Source organism: Morchella sextelata, assembly GCF_020137385.1.
Source record: "Morchella sextelata strain SCLS chromosome Unknown scls_4, whole genome shotgun sequence".
NCBI lineage: Eukaryota > Fungi > Ascomycota > Pezizomycetes > Pezizales > Morchellaceae > Morchella > Morchella sextelata.
In genome coordinates this window covers 1,234,989-1,256,763 of record NW_025408619.1, presented here as the reverse complement: position 1 = coordinate 1,256,763, position 21,775 = coordinate 1,234,989, and the positions used below count along the sequence as shown (strand labels likewise).

At 47.0% G+C, this 21,775-nt stretch overlaps 7 protein-coding genes across 7 annotated transcripts; 4 read left to right on the top strand and 3 right to left on the bottom strand.

Annotated features, from left to right (window-relative positions):
- Positions 1–2,023: 2,023 nt before the first annotated feature.
- Positions 2,024–4,927, top strand: H6S33_010242 (uncharacterized protein; the record flags this gene model as incomplete). The annotated part of the gene is made up of 3 exons (XM_044841606.1): positions 2,024–3,737; positions 3,946–4,783; positions 4,840–4,927. 3 exons carry the CDS (start codon positions 2,024–2,026, stop codon positions 4,925–4,927), a joined length of 2,640 nt encoding a protein of 879 aa, XP_044697385.1.
- Positions 4,928–6,761: 1,834 nt separating this feature from the next.
- Positions 6,762–7,607, top strand: H6S33_010241 (uncharacterized protein; the record flags this gene model as incomplete). Its single annotated transcript, XM_044841605.1, has 3 exons — positions 6,762–6,792; positions 6,865–7,473; positions 7,531–7,607. The coding sequence occupies 3 exons, from the start codon at positions 6,762–6,764 to the stop codon at positions 7,605–7,607; spliced, it is 717 nt and encodes a 238-aa protein (XP_044697384.1).
- Positions 7,608–8,715: 1,108 nt separating this feature from the next.
- Positions 8,716–9,563, bottom strand: H6S33_010240 (uncharacterized protein; the record flags this gene model as incomplete). The annotated part of the gene is made up of 3 exons (XM_044841604.1): positions 8,716–9,239; positions 9,314–9,509; positions 9,561–9,563. The coding sequence occupies 3 exons, from the start codon at positions 9,561–9,563 to the stop codon at positions 8,716–8,718; spliced, it is 723 nt and encodes a 240-aa protein (XP_044697383.1).
- A 390-nt stretch (positions 9,564–9,953) lies between these two features.
- H6S33_010239 (uncharacterized protein) lies at positions 9,954–11,052 on the bottom strand (the record flags this gene model as incomplete). Its single annotated transcript, XM_044841603.1, has 3 exons — positions 9,954–10,764; positions 10,817–10,901; positions 10,971–11,052. 3 exons carry the CDS (start codon positions 11,050–11,052, stop codon positions 9,954–9,956), a joined length of 978 nt encoding a protein of 325 aa, XP_044697382.1.
- A 3,157-nt stretch (positions 11,053–14,209) lies between these two features.
- On the top strand, positions 14,210–15,921 carry H6S33_010238 (uncharacterized protein; the record flags this gene model as incomplete). Its single annotated transcript, XM_044841601.1, has 3 exons — positions 14,210–14,421; positions 14,503–15,541; positions 15,610–15,921. The coding sequence occupies 3 exons, from the start codon at positions 14,210–14,212 to the stop codon at positions 15,919–15,921; spliced, it is 1,563 nt and encodes a 520-aa protein (XP_044697381.1).
- A 1,933-nt stretch (positions 15,922–17,854) lies between these two features.
- On the top strand, positions 17,855–19,629 carry H6S33_010237 (uncharacterized protein; the record flags this gene model as incomplete). Its single annotated transcript, XM_044841600.1, has 5 exons — positions 17,855–18,072; positions 18,165–18,550; positions 18,608–19,157; positions 19,217–19,304; positions 19,360–19,629. The coding sequence occupies 5 exons, from the start codon at positions 17,855–17,857 to the stop codon at positions 19,627–19,629; spliced, it is 1,512 nt and encodes a 503-aa protein (XP_044697380.1).
- A 319-nt stretch (positions 19,630–19,948) lies between these two features.
- H6S33_010236 (uncharacterized protein) lies at positions 19,949–21,682 on the bottom strand (the record flags this gene model as incomplete). Its single annotated transcript, XM_044841599.1, has 12 exons — positions 19,949–19,963; positions 20,017–20,094; positions 20,156–20,350; positions 20,414–20,449; positions 20,517–20,667; positions 20,732–20,811; positions 20,874–20,928; positions 21,014–21,069; positions 21,137–21,257; positions 21,322–21,343; positions 21,413–21,431; positions 21,653–21,682. 12 exons carry the CDS (start codon positions 21,680–21,682, stop codon positions 19,949–19,951), a joined length of 858 nt encoding a protein of 285 aa, XP_044697379.1.
- Between the last annotated feature and the right edge of the window lie 93 nt (positions 21,683–21,775).

Here is a 21,775-nt window from a genome sequence, read left to right as displayed (position 1 = left end):
GCGGCCACGACCACGGGTATGAGGTTATTGTCCGTAACATTCTTTACCACTGGTATAGGATTACTATAATATACCCCTAACTATGTTGGTAGAGGTTGCAACAAGAGAAACCCTTGACCATTTCACTTTAGTTAGCCCCGTTTGACTCCGACTCGCAAGGTGACCAGTTCAGCCTCTGTAACGTCAAAGGCTGACCTATGTAGTTGTAGTTATGAAATCCAGCCAAACCGAAATTCTGAGATTTTTTTTTATTTCGGGAATCTGCTTCTCGGGTAAATTTTTTGAGCCATTGAATGGATCTTGGCTGCCTCGGAGGGATTGGGAAATCCGAAGTTGTGCCTGCAGCAGAGGGCAGCAGAGCGGCGTTATCGTACCCTAAGCCCCATAAGAAAACCGTTAATTTTCGTGGTTTGGCCGGGCCAATCAACCCGAAACGGGAGCAAGGGCCAAGTTTGTAGCTCTGCACTGACATCTGAACGATTGACCTTTTTTTTATTTTATTTTTTTATTTCCAGAAATCACCACTGAAGGAGTATCAAGGGACGCGTCTGGCCGAGTGAAGGAGGGAAGCAAGGAACCACAAGGAAGCAAAGAGGCTACGCACTTTCAGGAACACGCACATCCACACGAGATTCGAGGCCGATCAACATCTAGGGGGGGCTGGTGGATAAAGTAGGAAATCGTCAGAGAGAAGGAGAGAGGGAGAGAGGGGACGTACACGGGAGTGGAGGTACGCTTCCTCAAGTTTTCAGGTACGGAAACAAATCAGAACAACCGAGAAACAAAAAAACGCTACTGCCGGTGTTAGTGCCCCTCTCACGCTCAGACCGTTCTTTGCTCAGTCACAACTTGCAAGACTGAAGATCCATCTCGCATTCTCACTCGCCTGTGTATAATACAGCTTAGTACATCTATCTTACAGCTTACGGGAGAGAGGAAAAGACACGGGCCTTCTCGTGGAAGAATAACGTATCACATACTGTTCTCTGTATCAAGAAGAGAGATACCGTACACAGTAGGTCAGTTATCTCATCTATTATCCATCTATCATCATCCCCCCCCATCCATATCTTCTCCAATATCCTATCTCATCCACTACTCCCGGGAGTAGCCGCGAAAAAGAAGTAGGTCAAATCATTCTCTGTGAATAGATCATTCTAGCAAGGGGTTGGCTGGTTGAGAGTGGAAGGGATAATAGTGGGAAAATACACCTTCTTTTGCAGTACAGTCAGTTACACTTCAGGTTCACTCAGCAGGAATAAAAACTAAAAAGAAGAGGGGGGAAATAAGAGAGGGAATTTTTTTTAAAAAAAAAATCCCCCGGAATAATCCATCTGACAATTTTTTTTTTCAAAGGCAGCAGAAATAAAGAAAGAGAGAGAGAAAAATAACCCAGTCTCTCCTACTCTGGTTGAATTAGAAACCCGCGCGACGTTTACCATACCAAGATCCAAACTGCGGAAGATTTCCGGAGTTCCCAGACACCTGCTGTCATCACAGGCCGCCCTGTGTGCGAGCACAGACCTGCAGCCCACCACCCAGCGGGTTAACCCAATTTCTGGCGAACCGGCACCGACGAGGCCTGCTACCCGATCGTGTAATTGGTCCTGTTAACTCACTCAGTCGGGTTCCGACAGCAGTTTTCCAGCGGCGGCGGCGAGGTCGCCCTTACTACGTTCCGTATAGACCGTTCCCGTACCCAGTTGGGCGAGATTCTGGAAAGCTACCAGGGAGGGAAGAAGGGGGGGGAAATGGAAATGGCTGATTCATATGCGGCTCTCCTGGGGGTGGGATCTCCTACTGCCGCAGCGCTGGCAGCGGAGTCTGGAAGGTGTGTGGAAGATTTATTTCTCTATTTATTTGTTGTCTTGATTCGACCGTTCATTCGTGCCTTACCGTGAGGGGCTCTGCTTGCTGCTGCTGCATGGGGAGGATCAAAGTGAGAGGAGAGAGGTGCGGAGGTCATCAAAGAAACATCACTACAACCACTATACAAACACCGCTGTGATTCGGAATCGTGAACATGGCTCGGGACCCGGACGTCTTTCGTCCAACACTGGCGACTATCCCGTCAACATCCTGCACCTACGTATTCGAAGATGGTGGATTCAGCAGCGGCGGGTTCAGCAGCAGCACCATGAGCCCCATTTCACCAGTCGACACACCTCCTTCGACACCTACCAGCATTGCCAATTCCTCATCGTTCTCCTCCTCACATAATGGCAGCAAGACTATGAAAAAAAGGTTCTCGGATTCGATTACTGACATGTTTGCTCTTTCGCTGCACAGACGTCGACCTTCATTACAACAGGGCCCTACGATACCCCCAACCAGAACCACCAACAATGCAGGAAGCAGCTCAAAGTCCAGAAATCGGTCTTCCTCTGCTACTGCAGCTGGAACGAGCTACCTACGCAACACAACAACTCCAACACTCAACTCATCACCTTCGATGGCCACGATAGCGTCGACAAGTTCTACAAGCAGCAGCTATAGAGGGGGATTGTCGAGGCGGGACTCAGTTACAGACGTGGCTCGGATCTTCCCGCAGCCACCAACGGGGGTGGGTGTGACGAGGGAAAATCCTATTGGAGACTCGCCGACAGCTTCGCCAGAACCCATCAAAACAATGGCCAGCAGAAAGATAATGTCGACAGAACAATTGAGAGAGGATGAGGAGTATCACGGTGGATTTGACATGGAAGATTGGGATACCTCCAGCTTCGAGGATGGGAATCTTGCTGCACAAAAAGCTGCTGCAGACGTTGGAATGAGGAGGATGACTACAGGCATCACGCGAAAGATATCGGACTCGAAAAGGATTCGGCCACCATCACCTAGTGATGCCGAAGAGGAAGTTGGGGGAAATAAATCGTTAGCCGAAGCGTTTGATGATAAGTGTTCGCTAGGGAAACAGAAGGACCAACTAGTGATTCCCCCAGGATCTGTGGGGAGCGATAAGCGGGAATCTACAACATCAGCTTCTGCTTCAACAATACAGGGATACACATCATCTTCTGATGAGGAATCGACTGCATCTTCAGTCAGATCTCACAGGTCTATGGGATCCAGATCCCGTAGTTCAACATCTGGAGCGTCATCCAAAGCTGGCCTGCCCCAGAACATGTCATTTACTCATTCGAAAAAGCGAGGGTCTAAACCACACAATGCACCCCCACCATTAAATCTAGAGGCGCAAACAGACGACCGGGCATCGGGTTCGAGCACGTCTGCGGTGTTCATGCTTGACAGCCGACGGCCCACTTCAAGGCCACCGACTGCCCCACCTGCTCGGTCAGCCACCGCTTCTCCGTCAAAGTCGATCAACGCGTCGATCAGACATAAGCAGAGTGGTGGGCTTGAGGTACCCGGAATAATCACAAGTCCTGGATCACCAGGATCACGATTGTCATCATTGGCTAGTGCTGCTGCCACTCAGGGGCCTAAATCTCGATCAATATCTGCAACGGCCTTAAACTTAATTTCACGTTCTGATAGTAGCTCTTCAACGGCCACAACACCCCACACAGCAAGGCTGAATCCCGCCACATCTACAACGCCCGCAGGCCGGACTCAAAAATATCTTACCCAAAGAGACCGACAGGGATCGTCAAAGGTTTCATTGTCCTCTTATGCAGCGCAGGCAGCCAAGAGCAAGGCCAAAGGGCAACCAATACTCGAACCCCCATTGCCAGATCCAAAAAATGCACCATCAGTGGCGCCAGCTCCCGCTAGTGGTATGTATTGGTACAAGGCTGCGACTCACGGGCGAGAGAATGTACCCGTTAGAGCTCACACTTGCACACTTGTGAATAATAATATTTACGTTTTTGGAGGCTGTGATGTTGGAACGTGTTTCAACGATTTGCACGTTTTTGACGCAGGTAAGGGTTGCATTACGGCCAGTTTAAGGTTTAGTGATAATAACATGAATTTGGGGTGTAGATTCAATGTCATGGTCTAAACCAAATGTTTCTGGGGATATTCCACCGCCTCTCCGGGCAATGACGTGCACTGCTGTCGGAAGAAAGCTCGTGATATTCGGAGGTGGTGACGGGCCAACGTATTACAACGATATATATGTTTTTGATACCATTACAAACAAATACACACGCCCAAAGCTTCGTGAGGGGACACTAGTACCCTCAATGAGAAGGGCCCATACGGCTTGTCTGTACCGATATGGAATATATGTATTCGGCGGTGGGGATGGTGTCAAGGCATTGAATGATGTATGGAGGCTTGATGTATCGGATCTCAGCAAGCCATCATGGCGGAACATCTCACCATCGCAGCCTCCATCTCGCGTTGGGTCATCATCAACATCACTGGTAGACCATGCGGACCGCCAGGCAAGGCCAACGGCCCGAGGCTATCACACGGCCAACATGGTTGGCTCAAAACTCATTGTCTACGGCGGGAGTGACGGCGATGAATGCTTCAGTGATGTCTGGGTATTCGATGTAGAAACAAGCATATGGCGCAATGTTGGGATTCCACTCAGCTTCCCCAGGTTGAGCCATACCGCCACGATCGTTGGCAGTTATCTGTTTGTTGTCGGCGGACACGATGGCGTCGAGTACTCGAGCGAGGTTCTGTTGCTTAATCTTGGTGAGTTTGATCTTTACTCTACGAAGCCGATCCATGGGACTGATGTGTGGCGACCGAAAGTGACTATGCAGTGGGATAAGAGAAAAGTCTATGGACAGCCGCCAACTGGTAGAGGCTACCATGGCACAGTTTTGAACGATTCAAGACTATTCGTGATTGGGGGCTTTGATGGGTTTGTGCTGCATCTTCTCTGTTTGAGTGGAACATTATATTAACTGGGTTTATTAGGCATGATGTGTTCAATGACACTTATATCCTCGAGCTTGCCGTGAGCAGTTATTACTCGCAAATCTCGCACTTTTCCATCGAGGTATGATCGAGGTTATGGGGTTTACGAAGAACTCTGAAAAATAGTATATTATTACGATTTGAACCGTGGTACAGTATCTTGGGGTGGTTAAATGTTTTTTGGTTTGTTTTGACTTTTTATTTCGATTCTTAATGTCCCGTCACGAGCTGCCTGGAGCTTTCTTGGGGTTGGACGATGGAGCGAGCGTCTCTTTGCTCTTTTTTTTTATTTTATTTGATGCTTTACTTTTTTTCTTTCTTCTTTCCCTTTTATATATCTTTTCTTTCTTTTTATGTTCCGACGGATTGAGGACAAAAGGAGTTGTTTTCTGGGACGGCGAAACATGAACGACAGGCAGACAGGAGTGATTCTATGGGTTGACGAAGGTGGGAGGAAATACCTAAAAGGAATGTGAATGTGGGAAGAGGTGGCAATGATACCTTTGGTGGGGCGTGGCTTTGGGCTTGGCTTGTTTGTTTATTCTTGCTGTGGGGTGTTTTGAATATTTTTGTTATTTTCGTGATGGGGGGCGCAAAACCAATTTTATAGCTTTCATTCGCTCCTGTTTTTCTTCATCGTTTTTGTTTATCTTGTACGCGTATCTTTTTTTTTTCGTTCTGTATCATGAGCCTTCTTTTTCCTTTTAATGAGTGATGGATATGTTGTTGTTTATTTTTTGCTTTCATTTGTTTAGACAATTCTTCCTTTTTCTTCGACAGAGTTCAATACCTTACTCTATCTATTGATTGAATGTTTTACTCTGGAGTTTTTTTTTGCTCATATAGAAGGCGAGGGGAGAGTTTTGCTTGTGTGTTTTTATGTGTTTTTCTCTGGCTGTTCAGTTAAGACAATCAATGATAATTTGGAAATGATATAGGCAGCAAGTTTTTTTGTGCTTTGTGGGCACGTGAAGCGGCGGTGGCAAGCTTGAGAGTTCGTTAAGTAAACTTGCCCACATGCCAAAGTCTTACCCGGGAGCTCTAGATATGTAATCCCAGTGTTCTGGAACACGAAAATCCCAACTGCAGAGGGGAGGAGGGGGGGCGGGTATCTAGGGCCCAGTGGAGGGGATATCCTCGATCATTCGGAGAGACCCGGCCAACAACCATTCTAGAAAGGAAGCAACGGCGAGCGGCGGATAATCCCCGCAGAGCCTCCTGAATGTCAGAATCTCACCACTTCAAATCACGGTCGTACAGGGGGTTTGAGGTTTGAGGCATTCTAGCAAAAGAGGATAACAGTTCCCCGGTTTATTGGAAATACGGGGACCTCATTGGTTGCATGCACCGGGAAGTGTTTTGCATGTAGGATATGTGCTCTGGATTTGGAATGCGGAAGTGACTCTCTCCCACTCTCACTCTCCCTCTTCCTTTCAAAAAGTTTTTCAAGAGCTTCTTTCTCCTGGATCTCCGGAGCACCGCGGTCGGAGGGACGGAGAGAGGGGCAGTCGTATGTTTTTTACCCGAATACTTCCGGTACGTCATACCACTTTTAGTCATGATTGAAGGTTTTGGCTAAGCCGATATTTCCCCGTCAGGGTGTATTTTTGGGATTTCTCCATCTTTAAAAACGATTGAGGCCTCGAGTTTGGAGCTGTCCATCATATTCAGCTTTGTTATCGGTTCATTGACCGTTATTGAGGTCTCTGCTTTTTGTTGTTTTCGAATTCAAGTTTTCTTGGCGAGCGAGGCTGTTGGCGTCATTCAGACGAAATCTTTAGCGTGGGTGCACAGGGTCAACCAATAAGAACATCACTTATTTTCCTACCCGTCTTTTTTTTTTTTTTCCCTTTCTCTTTTCTCGCATCGTGAGAAATAAATACGGTACTTCGGACACAACTTTTGTAAAAAAAATATTCAACATGAAGATTCTCACCAAGGAAGAAGAAGCCGGTATATACACTCCTCCACCCCACCAATAGAGCCCCACCAAAAACTAACATTCTACTTCCCCCCGCCATATAGCCCACTACAATGCCGTCCTTCGTGGTGGTATTACCGGAGGAGTCGTCGGTACCGCTGTCGGTCTCGGAACTGCCATGGTCCTCTCCAGGCGCTGGCCGTTCTTCAAGCAGCTCACCCTACCCTTCAAGGCCTTCTTCGTCACCTCCACCGGTACCTTCGCCGCAATCATCCAGGCCGACCGCTACTCGCGCGGCTTCGAGGCGGACCGCCATTCGGAGCTCCTCCAGTACAAGGATGCGACAGCGAAAGCTCTCGAGGAGGCCCGGCGCAACAGGACCCCTATGCAGAGGGCCATGGATTGGGGGAGGGAGAACAGATACACCATTGTGACGGCGAGTTGGGTTGCGTCCATGGCGCTCAGCTTGGGGCTGGTCAGCAGGAACAAGTACCTGACGGGGCCGCAGAAGTTGGTGCAGGCGAGAATGTACGCCCAGGGTTTGACCCTGTTGGTGTTGGTTGCGAGTGCTGGGTTTGAGGTGTCGGATGCGAAGAAAGGGAAGGGCAACTATGAGACTGTCAAGATCTTGGATCCGGATGACCCGTTGCACAAGCAATTGATCGAGAAGAAGATTCACCATGAGAGCTACGCGGGAGAGGACTTATGGAAAGGTGGGTTTGTTTAATACCCTTGAGGGTTTGTGGACTTGTGCTGACGGAGTGTGATAGATATGGTTGAGGGTGAAGAGAGGAGGTTGCGCGCACGCAAGGAAGCTGCTGCTGCCGCCGCTGCAGGGCGGTCATAAGTATCATTTTTAATGATTTTTTCTGTTTATTTCTTGTGAATAGCTTCTTTGGTGTGGTTTTTTTTGATAGACGGTTTGTGGCTGGCTGGGTGCATTTTTTCTTTACATTATTATCCCTTTTTTTACCCTTCGTGCATGTTTGCGGTTTTTCTATTCTCTCTTCTCCATTCCCTCTATAAAGTAAATGTGAAGTGAACCACGAGAATATTGATGTAGTTGATTTCCCCCCCCCCCCCTCTGGATTTCTTCTAGATGTTTCTTTTCCTAAAGAAATTATATCTAGTCCATATGCGTAGCTCTGACGAGTGTGATTCATCCTCCTCCAAACCATTGGGGCAGGTAACCAACCGTAGGCTGGCCCTTTAAATTAGTCAGAAAAGAGCGGCCAGCACTGATTGGCTCCCTTATCCTATCATCATTATCAATTGTTATTAGATAGATATCTCGTCCAGCTTAGGTACTGCAAGGTAGTGCGTGTAGTAAGACCAAACTATTGGATGATAGAAGAGACGATGAGAATATTAACAGGACTACTAAGCTTCTAGGTTTATACGAGGACAGGCTGTCACGCCACAGTTGTAGTATACTACGTATGTACCTTACTGACAGTCACGTATCCTGTACTTATATAGGCGCACAACACATGTACAGCGAATCGGCACGAATTGAAGTTTTCGTGAGGTGAACGGAAGCTTAGCTTATCCCTAATCAGCCATTGCAACTCTAAGAACTATGTTCTCGAGATCCAAGGGAAGGTAATTGCCATTGGTTGTATTGTGATTTAATTGGGCCTGGGGAGTTGAGGTGTAGGGTGATGAATAAGTAGGGAGTTGAGGAGTTGAGGAGCTCCGCCGGAAGCTTGATTTTTATTATTCAGAAATGTCACTCCCGAAACGCATGTTTGTTTTTATGAGGTGCATCACGTATGTTTAAAAGTTACATATGTATTCATACTTTTTTTTCGTGCCTGCATTATAAGAAAGAAAGAAGAGATATCTACTATACACATCAGAGAGAGAGAAAGAACAAGAAAGAGATGAAGGAAGGAGAAGGAGTCATTATCATGCCACAATTTTTCACAAAAACCCACAAACCCGAGGAACACTCTTCACCCAAGCCGCTCCAACAACCTCGCCTTCCTCCTTTCCACCAAAAACTCCGTCACATCATCCAAGCTCGGCACCCTCCACCCCCCGGGCACCGCCTCCCACCCCGCCGTCGGCTCCCCACCCGCACCCCTCATCGTCTTCTCCATCGCCTCCGCCTCCTTCCTGCGCTCATACGCCAGCAGCACGCCATCCTCCTCGTCGCGGTTGAAGCCATAGTACTCGGCATCGACATTCCTCCGCATCTCGCCCCGCGCGCGCTTCTCGTCGTCCTTCTTCCCCGTCTTCTTGGGCTGCAGCTCCTCAAACAGCTCCTTGACGCCCGGCAGCTCCCGCGCCCGCCCAAAGTACTTGTACCCCCGGGAGCCGGGCACGGCGCGCCCGTCCTCGTCGTAGGCCTTGGGCCCGAAGCGCATGTAGTTTGGCCCGCCGAGGTTGCGGAGCTGCACCTCCCACATGTGTTTCTCGCGCATGAGCTTGTTGATCTCGTCGTTGAGGTCGCGGATCTGGTAGTCGGAGAGACTGGCTGTATGGCTCACAGTACACTGTTAGGCGCGCCCAATTTACTCAAGAAGGGGCGGGAACGGAAAAACAACGTACGATCTTGGATTTTGGTCACTTTTCGTGAAATGTCCTTCACAACCTGGCCACGCCATTTCTCGCAGGAAGGGATCGAGTTCACTTCTGTGATGACCTTGGGCCGGCGGGTTCGCCCCGCGTCGATGATTCCGAGGTCGGCGGCTTGTTGCTCGCGGAAGCGGAAGAGCATGGACTGCGCTTTTTCACTGTTGCGCGCCTGGGAGGCATGTTAGCCGTGAATTGGGTAGCTGGGGGGGGGACTACCTACCATTTTTGAGGTTTTGGGGGGGTTAGGAGGGGCTTAGAGTGGGTATTTGAGGTGGTGAGAAATTGTGGTGGTGGTGGGAGATAGACGTGAGGTGAGGTGAGGTGAGGTGAGGTGTTGTTGGTCTACGCTTTGTGGTGATTGTGAGTGAGGCTCTTGTGGCTCGCTTGGGGCGCAAAGTAGATGGGGACCCCTGCCTGCCCTGTCTGCCCTGCCTGTGGAACCTGGAAATTGTTTTTTCTTCTTTTTGGGGATAGCTGCTTTTTCTAATGTCTGCTACTCTAATATTGCCTGGAGTATTGCAGACAAAAATAAAGACAAAGACAAAGACATTTGTTGCTTTACATAGAAGAGATCCGGTACTAGTATTAACATTACACATATTTAATCAACTTTCTAAGCACTCCCTCCCGCTGCCTTTGCACTCCTAAAAGCTCCCATGGTATGTTCCCACACTGCACTCATCTTCTCCTCTGAGAACCAGTCCCCGGACCTACTCATCCATCCCTTCGATCCCGTCCTTGTGTCTGTACTTTCACCTTTCCAATCCACCAACCACAAGCCCTTTCTAAACTTCTCATCCGTCCCCAACCACGTAAACCCTTGTCCACAATCGTCAATTGGAACCGAGAAACACTTCATGAGGGGTGTCGCGACAGTAGTCAGTACCCTCAGCGGTGTTGGCAGCTCCCGGCCTATTCCAGTCATTACAAAGCCCGGGAATGCGTGGATGAATCCGATTCCGGGATTCTGGTTGGAGAGGTGCTCGAACGCGAGGGAGGTCATGGTCACTGTATGGAGCTCACAGTTTAAGAGTGTGAAGTTGCCGGGTTTTGCAAGACCAAGATCGTCCATGATAAGAGGGCCCTCGCGGCTGGTTCCGAGGACACTGATGACACGAGCAGACTCCGAAGCCTCCGAGGCAGTCTTGAGGAGTGGGAGGAGGTTCGTGGCGAACTTTAGACGACAGTAGTAAGAAACAGTCATTTTACGGTCGAGGCCTTCGGGAGTTTCTTCGCGGCCGGCCATGCTCATGTAGCCGGGTGACATGAAGAGGAGATTTAGTTTCTTCTCCTTTGTAGCGATTTGGGAGCTGATATTATCAACATTTGAGAGCAGAGTTGTATCGGCCTGAAAAAACTGGATTTTGGAGTCGGGGTTGAGCTTTTGGAGCTCGGTGGTGATTTTTGCTCCAGAAGATTCGGATCTGGAGACATTAGTAGGGATTCTAGATTGGTGAGTGGATATAGTGTACTAACCGTCCTACGAAGTAGACTGTAGGTGCTACCGTTGAGGACACAAATGTCTTCATGGCAGTTTCACCAATTCCAGATGTTGCGCCAACTACATTGAAAAAGCTATCAGTACGATATAGCTAGCTAGCTACCTAGCTATCAGGGTGTAGAAACATACCAAACACAGCAACTAAGCCCTTCGCACCCGGCGTGCTTGAAAAAGCAGCATTCGTAGACCTTATCGAAGCTATTCCGACCATATTTCTTTCTTTGTTGATCTGTATAATTGTAAAATTCTGGCTGATAGTTTAACTTGTACTTCCTCCAGAGGTTGGACGCAACAATGAAGGTTTTTATCTAGGTCCCGGATTTAGTACACAGTCAGATTACGCTTAATTCCGCCCGCATCCTTGTGTAACAGAAGCTGCAACCGTACAGAAGCCTGAGCTGCTCGGTCTTCTACAGGCAGGTCTTGGCACGGGTGAATGATTCCTCTACAGTTTCCGGTAGAATTATTGCGAAAGTCAGAGTTAAAAGAGTGGATTTTGTTGGTCTGTGCTCGTAGCAAAAATCTTTTAAGGGCCAATAGGACTATCGGGTCACGGGTAACCCACTTTCGCAATAATTCTACCGGAAACTGTATGGGATGTGATTCGAACCGAGACAACATCTTCCATGTCTGAGTGGGAGAGTTTCGGCTCGGTTCGGAGGTAGAGTAAGATATGACATATGCGTTTTATGCTAATGTCCAGGTGGATAGATGAAGACCAATAGAGCACACATATTTGACATATTTGAAGACTAATCGTGATATCATGTTGGCCCGGCTAGATAGATACAAAAACCAATGGTTACCAGTGCCAAGCCTTGGTCATTGCTCGTTCCCGAGTGATAATACATGAACCAGGGTCAAGTCACATCCTTTTTATTATCTGGATAATCAATAATATCAATATGCCGTGAGAGCCAAGATATGTACCTGCATGTACCTATAATGCCCAAGGCAGTGGCAGTGGGTTTTCTTGGCTAGCCCATTTTTCCGAATTCATAATGGGGCCTGAGGATCATGGGCGTGTTGTCACTGTTGTCTCCAAGATAATAGGTCCATAACGGGAATTTGTAACAGAATGCAGACCATATGTATCTTGTGTCTTAAGATGTAGGACACTGTTCCAAATCGAAGTTGACAGCCGTTGCCAACACTGTACCCCGCGAATGACAAGGTTCCCGGCGCTCCCAGAAAGTAGGCCACTTTGGAATTGTGGGACGGCATATCAATGAGCTCATATCATATTTGCTTCTCAGAGAATGCCGTTTTGGGGAGACCGGCGATGCACCTGTGCTTCTGTACTTGTGCGGTAGATAAGCAAGGTATATTGCTTCAATGCATGTATTTATATATAGTTAAGGATTGTCCAGTTGAAGGTTCCAATGTACTCTAGACTTGAGCAGCCTGTAAGAATCAGTGACGGCTGGTATCGATCTCTATCACCGCAAACACCTCTTTTCGTTTTTCCTTCCTGGGGGTTGTGATGGCTTGGGTAGATAACGAGTGAATGGTACATAGATGTTTATACCTCCACTCGAGTTCACCCCCTCACTCAAGGATTTGACCGTGGCTGGCGAAGAGGCAATAGAAAATGGTCACATGCATATCGTTTATATCCATCCACTTTTGCGGTTTAAGTGAGGGGTTACCCAAGCGAAGGGCGAAAACATTTCTCAGATTGTTTAGTCCAACCTATCTCAGGCACCGAATTCTGACCGCTCTTCAGCCTATCGTTCTTCGATTTGATGTCGGTGAGGGGCTGAGCTATAAGCGAATGCCTTTGGCGGTGATGGCGAGGCATTAACGAGAGGGGGTTTCTGAGAAGGCAGTGGAGAGGGATAGACACGAATCGGGTGAATTCCTGGAGAGCAAGTCAGCTCATTGGTAAATGGATGGCATTCGGGATTTGCCTTTGGTGGAGTGACCTGGTGACGGGGATAAGTGGCTTTAGACAAGTTGGAAACCTCGGAACAACAACGGTGTTCTATCCGTCGGAACAACATCTCAATAATCTGGGCATATCGGCCCGTGCCGCCCCAAGAATGCCGAGGTATGGATATTTGGCACCGTTATATATAAGAACGCCTTACCAGGTAAGCATGCAATTGGCTACTCAGTTAGGTAAATAGAATTGTTCATTACCTCTAAAGGGTCTCTCTCTGCCTCTCTCTCGCTTGTGTCATTTCATTTATGCATAAACCGGGCCGACCCGAGTGAGCCCCAGTGACCGAGTGATGGGTGTTTAATTCCCTCCCTATCTAACTGAAAAAGCTAAACTCACCCGGTTTAACATAAGCGAGCCTTGGCAGAAACATGGCGACAACATGCGATGCACAACGCATGGCGCCTTACAGTTACCAGTAACAAATTTTTTCAGGTAGCCGCCTAGCTAATGATATTGTAATCCATACCGAAGAACAACACATGGCAAAAGGGCTGCATGAGGGATTCCTGGACGCCGAATATATGTAAGTATGGAGAGAGATAGTTGCATGTACGCATGTGTATCGTCTGGTATTTGACAGGAACACGAAGAATGAGCCTCATGCTCCCAAGGAAACAAACCCTGGATTTATCCTTATACTACCAAGTAGCTATGGATACCCATCCTTGGAATCATAATTCCGGGCAGTCCATCCAACCCAGCCAGTAGACTTCGACGCCTAGACTCCCCACGCAACATCCACCATGCAAAGATCAAGCAGCTAGGGGAACCGTGAGTTGACTGTACGGAAGACGCGAGTACACATACGTGGGCGCTGAACCGGCAAGGCCCTGCAGAAAGAAAAAGCCTCCCAGTATGTACTCTACTATGCTCTACGTACATAAGTGACATACTCTGCTTGCGTGTGCCTGCTCTACAGAGATTACTTAGCTACACCCACATGCCTAGGTATCCGAATCCTCAACCCCTCCCCTTCCTCCGGTAAATACTGTACTGGCTATCACCTACATCCATACCTGCAATCACTCCCATTCCTCGCGACTTCGACCCGGTCGCTGGCTGCTGGCTGGCTCACTCGGATTCCAGAAGTACGAAGTCTGCATACATTAAATACGTACCCCGGAAACTGGTCATAGAATATAGAGTACCCACATACGTATATAGGTGTGAATTCATTCGGTAAGTCTCATCCAAGATTCTTCGTGCCTGGTGGGTGATTCGATAAGGCTGAAAACAAGGTGCATCCTGCCCATAAATAGCTGCCCTTAAATAGCTGCCCTTGGAGAAAAAGGGAAAGTAAAAAAAAGAAAAGATCTGCACTTTTTTAAAGGCCACCGTTTTATAAAAACTACCCCTTCATCCCCATCTCAACCATCTCTTCTCCGGTAGTCAAAAAGAAAAAAAAATCGACCATAATATCGTCATGAACATCCCTCAAGAAATCATCGATCAGATAGTGTCGTACCTCCCCGACCAGGTCAGCTACGTGAGAGCGGCGTTGGTCAATAAGGCGTGGAATTACGCTGCAACCTCAATGTTGTACCGCCATATCGGTATGGAGTTCATGCCCCGGAATTCTCACTTTGGGGATATGGAGTACCGGGGGATGTACAATGTTTGTTTGGCACTGGCAAAGTATGTTGCTCTCTTGCGTACCTCTATAGTCAACTACATGTAGCTTGCAGAAGCTGAATTTGTCCTCAATTGCTCTTCAAGGAACCCTTATACCAGTTCAGTGGTCCAATCACTTCTATTGTACTTCCACCAGCCCCAAGCCAACACAACACAACAACAGGAATGGGAACCTTCATTATCACAAATTCGGTCACTTTTGAAAGAAGTCATCGACCGCAACGGGCTTCCTCGGGTCAGAAAACTGTCACTTTTGTATCCTGATTTGCAAATCGCCCATATCCTTCTGAAAGGACTGTTGCCGCAAATACACAGCTTGCAAGTCGTCTCACCAGCCTTTAAACACTTGTATTTTGAGTCCGAGGAACCAACAGTGCTCAGCAACCTCCAGGAGGTGGAGTTCCAGTTTACTCAGGACATCTCTCGACGGGGAGGAGGTTTTCTGTTTTCCGGTGAGCAACTAGCACTTAACCAAGAGTGGAAAGTGATGGAAGACAAAATGCATGCCCGAGTCAACGGTTTTTTGTCTCGATGCCCATCGCTCCAAGTTTTGAAAATAACTGGAACGAAAGAGCTTCACACATTACTCCAATCGGTCCATTTCCCATCGCTGAAAACCCTTGAAATTGGCCAGGTTTTCAGTCACCAGGTCGACTTTGCGGTAATCTGCCTGAGTTCATTCCTTGAACGCCATCCAACAATCACACGGTTGGCAGTCAATAGATTACCTGATGGTTCTTCACATCCGTTTATCATCCCGAAAGAATCAGTTCTCAACATCCGAGAGTTCATATCCTGCATCGAAGAGGTTCCATCAGATTATCTCAGTTTTATCAGACAATTCCAACAGCTAGAGACATTCAGACTTGAGCACCACATGATAGTAGGATCAATCTCACACAGGGAGGTTCTTGAATTGCTGCCCGAGCTGCAACACCACCAGCCGGGAATAAAGAACTTGACACTGCCAATGCCAACACACATATCGGGCTGGACACTAACAGACGAGAAGCGAGCACTGGCAAGATCTGCACTAGCGGAATTTGGCGTGGCATTCGCGGGAAGTGTCCCGGCAGTTGAAAAGTTTGGAATCAGTCAGGTTGGGCGGTTTGATATGGAAGCAGTAAGCGCATCTCTCCTTCCCATATATATTCTTTGCATGTACAGTATTAACATGGCACTGGGTATTAGTCGGAATGGGCACAGGCACTTTCTTTCCACAACTCCCTTCGATACTTTGCTATCAAAATGTCGTTCCTCCCTACCATATCTGTTCACGAACCGGCGAGCTACAGACAAGGCCTCATCAATGACATAGCGCGATCCTTCTCCGCGGTGCCAAAACTGGAGACCGTGGTATTCTTTGAATCCCTCAATCAACAGGCGGTCAAAGTCACAATCCAGAGACTCGATCACGGTGTCGTGGAAGGTATCGAGGAACTGATAAGTGTCGAAGATGTGAATGAGGAGTTTTTTGACGAATTCTTCGACTCAGGATGGTGATTGTAGAATTCCAGTCAGCCCTTTTTTTTTTGTTGGGATGCAGTGATTTTCTAGGAATGGAAAGGTTGAGGGGGAAATAAGCAATTATTTTTGGTTATCTACATGTGGTTATGTACTCATGCGTATGTTGTCGTGATTGTCTGTGCTGTATCTAACCATACCATACCGGTATGTACCGTACACGTAATATTTTTCTTGGGATAGAAAGGTAAAGATTTCCTAGTCATATTCGCCAGCCCCTAGTATTAGAAATATGTTAGGCCTAGGCCGGGCGATCATTTTATGGGATCTTCTCATGCTCATGCACGTAACCACTCTAGTTACCGCTTCACGACCTATCACTCGCGGAGCTAGTGAAAGCGAATGGAATGTGGAAATGATAACCGAATCTTATCTTCCTGTATCCACGTGGCTAACACGCTATTCCGTATTGCCAAGCTGACTCCCTAGCTTGTTACGTTATATATATTCAGAGAATTCTATCTTGCTAAGGGATTTGCGTTCAGTATTACCATCGGGGCTAGGGCAGTTGACAGGGCGACGCGTGGGGAAGACGTTGTGGGCCACTTCGAAGAAAATCTTGAATAATAGGGGGGAAGAGGCTAGTGAAAGACATAATCGAAGCTACCCTGAATGAGGCTTCGGAACACCTCAGCTGGTGTAGCTACCCCATTATATCTATCAGGCCAAGCGCTACTATTCCATTAACATAATTGACCGTAATCTTCATCTTTTGATATGACTAAATATGTGTCGAAGTTGATCCAAATCATACTTCCATCCTGGAAACACGGTAACTAATGTTCAACTTTGACGTCGTCTGTTCTCGTTCTGCCCGAGTTTTGGAGAAGCCTGGGTTTGAGATATATTCTGGTTCCTTGGAGCGATGCTATCAGTCTTCAAACGTTTTGTTCGAGGATACATACCGCATAGTGACTCTCTGCATAGCTGTCCTACTGAGAGCGACGCTGGAAGTAGCATTATCTCGATTCTTCAGAGAACTAACTGTGTTGTCTATATTGTCGTCTATCTTTCGGATGGGGGTTGGCATGTTGATTCTCCTGCCTGAGAATGAGGAGAGATAGTTTCTTCCCTGGAACGATTCCGTGTAGTCACGTTTGTTGCTCTCACCGAAACTATAAATATCTTTAGTAGTTCTTGCCTTGGACTTTGCTATAGGAGTTAAAGGTTGTTCTCAAATTCATGAGAAGAGAATCCAGTATAGTCCTCTAGCTCGTACACCTGGAAAGGAAGGCATGGTATCCCATAAATTTGCTATTGGGCCGGCTAGCTTGGATAGTACATGTAGGTTATCAGAAGTAGAGTACGTACTGGATCAAGGAGACTCAGGAGAGAGCTGGCTTGTACTACAAGGTTGAAAGCCATATCTGTCCATATATGGGTTGGTAAGCGTTCATATCTCTAGTCGCACAAGCGTTCAAATCGAAGCCAATCTTCCGCGTACAGCCGCATCCAAGAACAAGTGCTGTGGAATCGTCCAGAAACGTTTGAATATTTGATTAGGGGATTAGGCTGTCGTCATTGGGTTTTTGGATGATTTGAAATTTGAAGCTTGCGTGGGGTATAAAAGCATAACTAAGGTCTCGGGAATAATTAATTTGATTACTTACCTCGGCATGCCGTTGAGTGTTTTGCCGAGGAATCAGTAATACAGAAATAAGCTTAAGTTAGGGTCTTGGCAAGAAATGATCACTAAACAACCGTTTGATATCAACAGCTACAATACTTGATTAGAATTTGAGTATCAAACAGTCATAGAGGAGGACGAGGTATTATGTGCGATCAAATATTTATATAGATTATAAGCGGTGCTCCGTTGAAAGACCCAATTTTTCTAGTGCTTATTAGCAGTGATTTCGAGTTATAGCTAAGTTTTGGTGTTTACCTCTTTCGACGGCTTATTTACTTTAAAATGTCGCAATTACCTCACGTATCGAGCAGTCAAGACGAAAGCCTAGATCTCGAAAAGGCCTCCACAGCCCATAAAGAAGAACCAAACACCAAAGAACCCCATCCCCAGGCCAATCCCTTAGACTGGGATAGCCCCGATGATGCCGACAACCCAAAGACATGGAGCCTCAAGAAGCGTCTTTTCCACAGTGTCATTCCCGGTCTCTTTAATTTTGTCGTGTAAGACAAGCCCCTCTTGTGAGCCAATGTGTATGCAGCTAGCAAAATTAAATCAAAAGCCTAATCCTAACACACCCATGCCTATACTCCAGATCTCTCGGAACCTCAATATACACCCCCGGCGTCCCCCAAATTAGCAAAGACTTCCACGTGACGCCCACAGTAGCTCTACTGGGTCTTACTGTATACTCACTTGGTCTTGGCCTCGGCCCGATCATTGGTGCTCCGATATCAGAGACGCAAGGACGGAAGGCGGTGTACGTGTTAACGCTGCCGTTTTCACTTCTTTTCACTCTCGGCGCAGGGCTGGCGCAGAATTTCGAGACATTGTTGGTATGTAGGTTCCTTTCGGGGGCATTTGGAAGCCCGGCTTTGGCGGTGGGGGCTGGCACGATTGCGGACATATGGGTACTTGAAGAGGGGGGCGGGTTGGCGACTGTGCTGGTTATTTTGGCGCCGTTTATGGGGCCGGCTTTGGGTACGTTGTGTCTTATTGGTATTTTATGATCGGTGCTGATGGGTTGAGTAAATATAGGCCCTCTTATTGGCGGATATACGGTACTTCACCGTTCGTGGGAATGGCTGATGTGGGCGCTCCTTATCGTCGGACTTCCGATTTACCTCTTAACCTTTTTCACCTCCGAGACGTATAAAAAGGTCATTCTCGCTCGGCGGGCCAAGGCCCGTGGTCTTCCAATCCCGCCGGGACCAACAGGTGTTCAAGCTGCTAAAGTGCTGCTCACAATTACACTCATCCGGCCGCTTCACATGCTTGTTACTGAGCCCATTGTTGGGTTTATCTCGCTTTATGCTGCCTTTTCGTTCGGCGTCCTATTCGCATTCTTTGCGTCTTTCCCATATGTCTTTGGGATTGTTTATGGTTTTGATAGTGGTTCTGTAGGCCTAGCATTCCTAGGGCTGTTTTTTGGGCTATTTTTGGCAGTGGGGACGTTTGCTGCGTTTGATAGGACGTGGTATGCAGCAGCGAGGGAGAAGGCCAAGTTGGAAGGAAAGGCGACGGAACCAGAATATAGATTATATGCGAGTATGGCCGGGTCTTTAGGGATCCCAATTTCGCTCTTTTGGTAAGTTGTCTAGCCAGAAAGTTCTTCCCCGATGTTAGTTGAACTGACGGGTTGGATAGGTTTGCCTGGTCTGCAAAGAGAGATGTGCACTGGATTGTACCAATTCTTGCTGGAATCCCGTTTGGCTGGGGAAATCTTTGTCTTTTTGTAAGACCCAGTAATTATCATTTTTTTATGGTCAGTATAATTAACAGTGCTACAGCTTGGAACAACAACTTATCTTGTGGATGTGTACCACGCCCTCAACGGTGCGTCTGCCATGGCTGCCAATGGACTTCTGAGATATGCTTTTGGTGCAGTGTTTCCTCTGTTCACTGTGCAAATGTATAGAGGACTTGGGATTCCATGGGCGGGAAGTCTATTAGGATTCTTCAGTATTTTGTTGCTACCAATTCCTTGGGTATTGTTTAAATGGGGCGATAAAATCAGGCAGAGGAGCTCTTATCCTACTGGTCAGAATATTGCTAGGTGACGAATTCGTCAGAAGGTTTAGGGGTGACCAGTGCTTTTCAGTTATTCCTTATTAGATTATTTAGATTGGTATTATTGGCCCGCACATGGAGTTTCTAGAAGTATATAATTAATTAAAGAAATGAAATCTATAGTTCCGTATCTCTTGTTCTTACTATACATATCTTAGAGCGTATGTTGCATACTGGAAATCACTGTTGGGAGGATGTTAACTACCTGTTGGATTCAACTAAATACCTCTAAAGTATAGCTAGACTCTGGTGACTCTCTGACTGACCACGCCGCTCGCGCGATATTTCTTGGCTCATGCTCCTCGAAGGTCATAGCCTGGTACACTATCACTGTTAGTTTATCGATTTACAGACTCTACGCAATACTAAAAGCTTACTGAGTGACTACACGGTCCACGATCAGTACTTGAAGTGATATATGTATTGTGTATCGTTGGATATGAGATTTGCAGATTCTAGCGAGGAAAATTAGCTTTGAAACCGTCAGAAAATTGCGAATAAGGTGCTCAAAATTACAATCAATGCTCCTTTTGCCTGTAAGCTTGCCATTCTGCGATCCCTATGGTCAGGGCCGTTCACTTCTCCACTAGTATAGTATGAGGTTTGATGTATGCATGTTGGGCTTGCATGATGATAGGTTTGGGGCTTAAAGTTCTCAGAGATATGTCCAATCAACTCTGCCGAGAAAGCCCGAAGGTCGTTCAATTGGCTCTAGGTGAAATAGTCAGCTTTATGGGAGTCGATATGGTAATTAATCTGTGATTTAGGGCATACGTTTGTAAAGGGCTTTAATGCCGTAATCATATATTCCTTGACACCCCTCTGATTAAAACACAAGTATTTCAGAAGTTCAAGTTGAGGAATTCAGAAGAGATACTTGGTTGAGATTTATACGAGCATATGCTTCCGGGCCAAGAAGAAACAAATGTTCTCCTGCAGAACTTCCAACTCTATCCCTTCCGCTGGTATAGGATAAGTGATAAGGTTTGGTCTTACAAGGGGGAAAGGCGTGAAGTTTTGGCTCATGGCTCCAAGATTTGTGTATGTATAAGTGCAAACTTTCGAAGAAACGATAAGGTGGGTTTAACTAACAGGAGCTGTCCGTTCGAAAGCCACATAACTAACCGGAGTATTATCTGTTTCTTAAAAGACTTTTGACAGTTGCTCCTGTACTGTGCATTTTAGCAAAATTTGTCGTCCTATTATTTCCGTCAGCCTCATTTTCTCGCCTTACATGTTGTTTGTCGTTCAACTGGAAATGATCATCGTTGTTCCTCGGATTGGACGCCCTAACAACCCGAATAACTTAGAATACTTATGTGAGACAAGAAGGATAAACCTTGGTACCGATGTCTAGCCCATTTAAATACGCACCGGTCGATCGTACAAGATCGAGGTTTCCTTGGTACGATCCTCCGCGACATTCCATGCTATACTCCAGTTAACGGTCATAAGCGCGCATATAAAACGCAAATCCTAACACAGCTGCAGGCATACATATATATCACCGATAATCGACCAGGAGTTAGTTAGGGTTTCTCGGTCCAGTGCCTTATTGAACCTGAAACCCGGGTGGACACGTATCAGCCCTGCGGCAGGGTAGACTTCTCCGGGATCTCTGCGGAAAATGTTTAGGCAACGGCCCTCAGTGAATACTCCACATCTATCCGTTAATGACGTACTGGCATCTTGCTATTGACCAATCTAGACGTCTCAAGGGTATCTGTGAGGAATTATGGTTATTGCACTTCTTTACACTGCCAGCATACTTACTGTGACTCAGTCGATATATCTTTGCTGCATATTAGGAAATAGTCCGCTGCACGCCCCCTTAAGGTTGACAGCTGGTCTCACTCCGCGTGGATATGGTTACTGCACTTCAGGTCGATGCAAGGCACATGCACTTTAAGGCTGTGGCCGGGTTGGAAAATGGACCCAACATTCAAGAAGTCAAATTCAGAGTGTTGTATGTGTGCCTGGAGCTGCGTTCAATAAGGATAGATAGCAACCAACTTGAGGCGTAGGGCGTAGAGAAGTATACATGAGGAGTCAAATAAAGTTTGGAAACAGAACTGTTAGTTTTATCGTTTTAACTTTGCCAAGTCCGTAACGATTTGCAGTTTGTTGGCTACATAA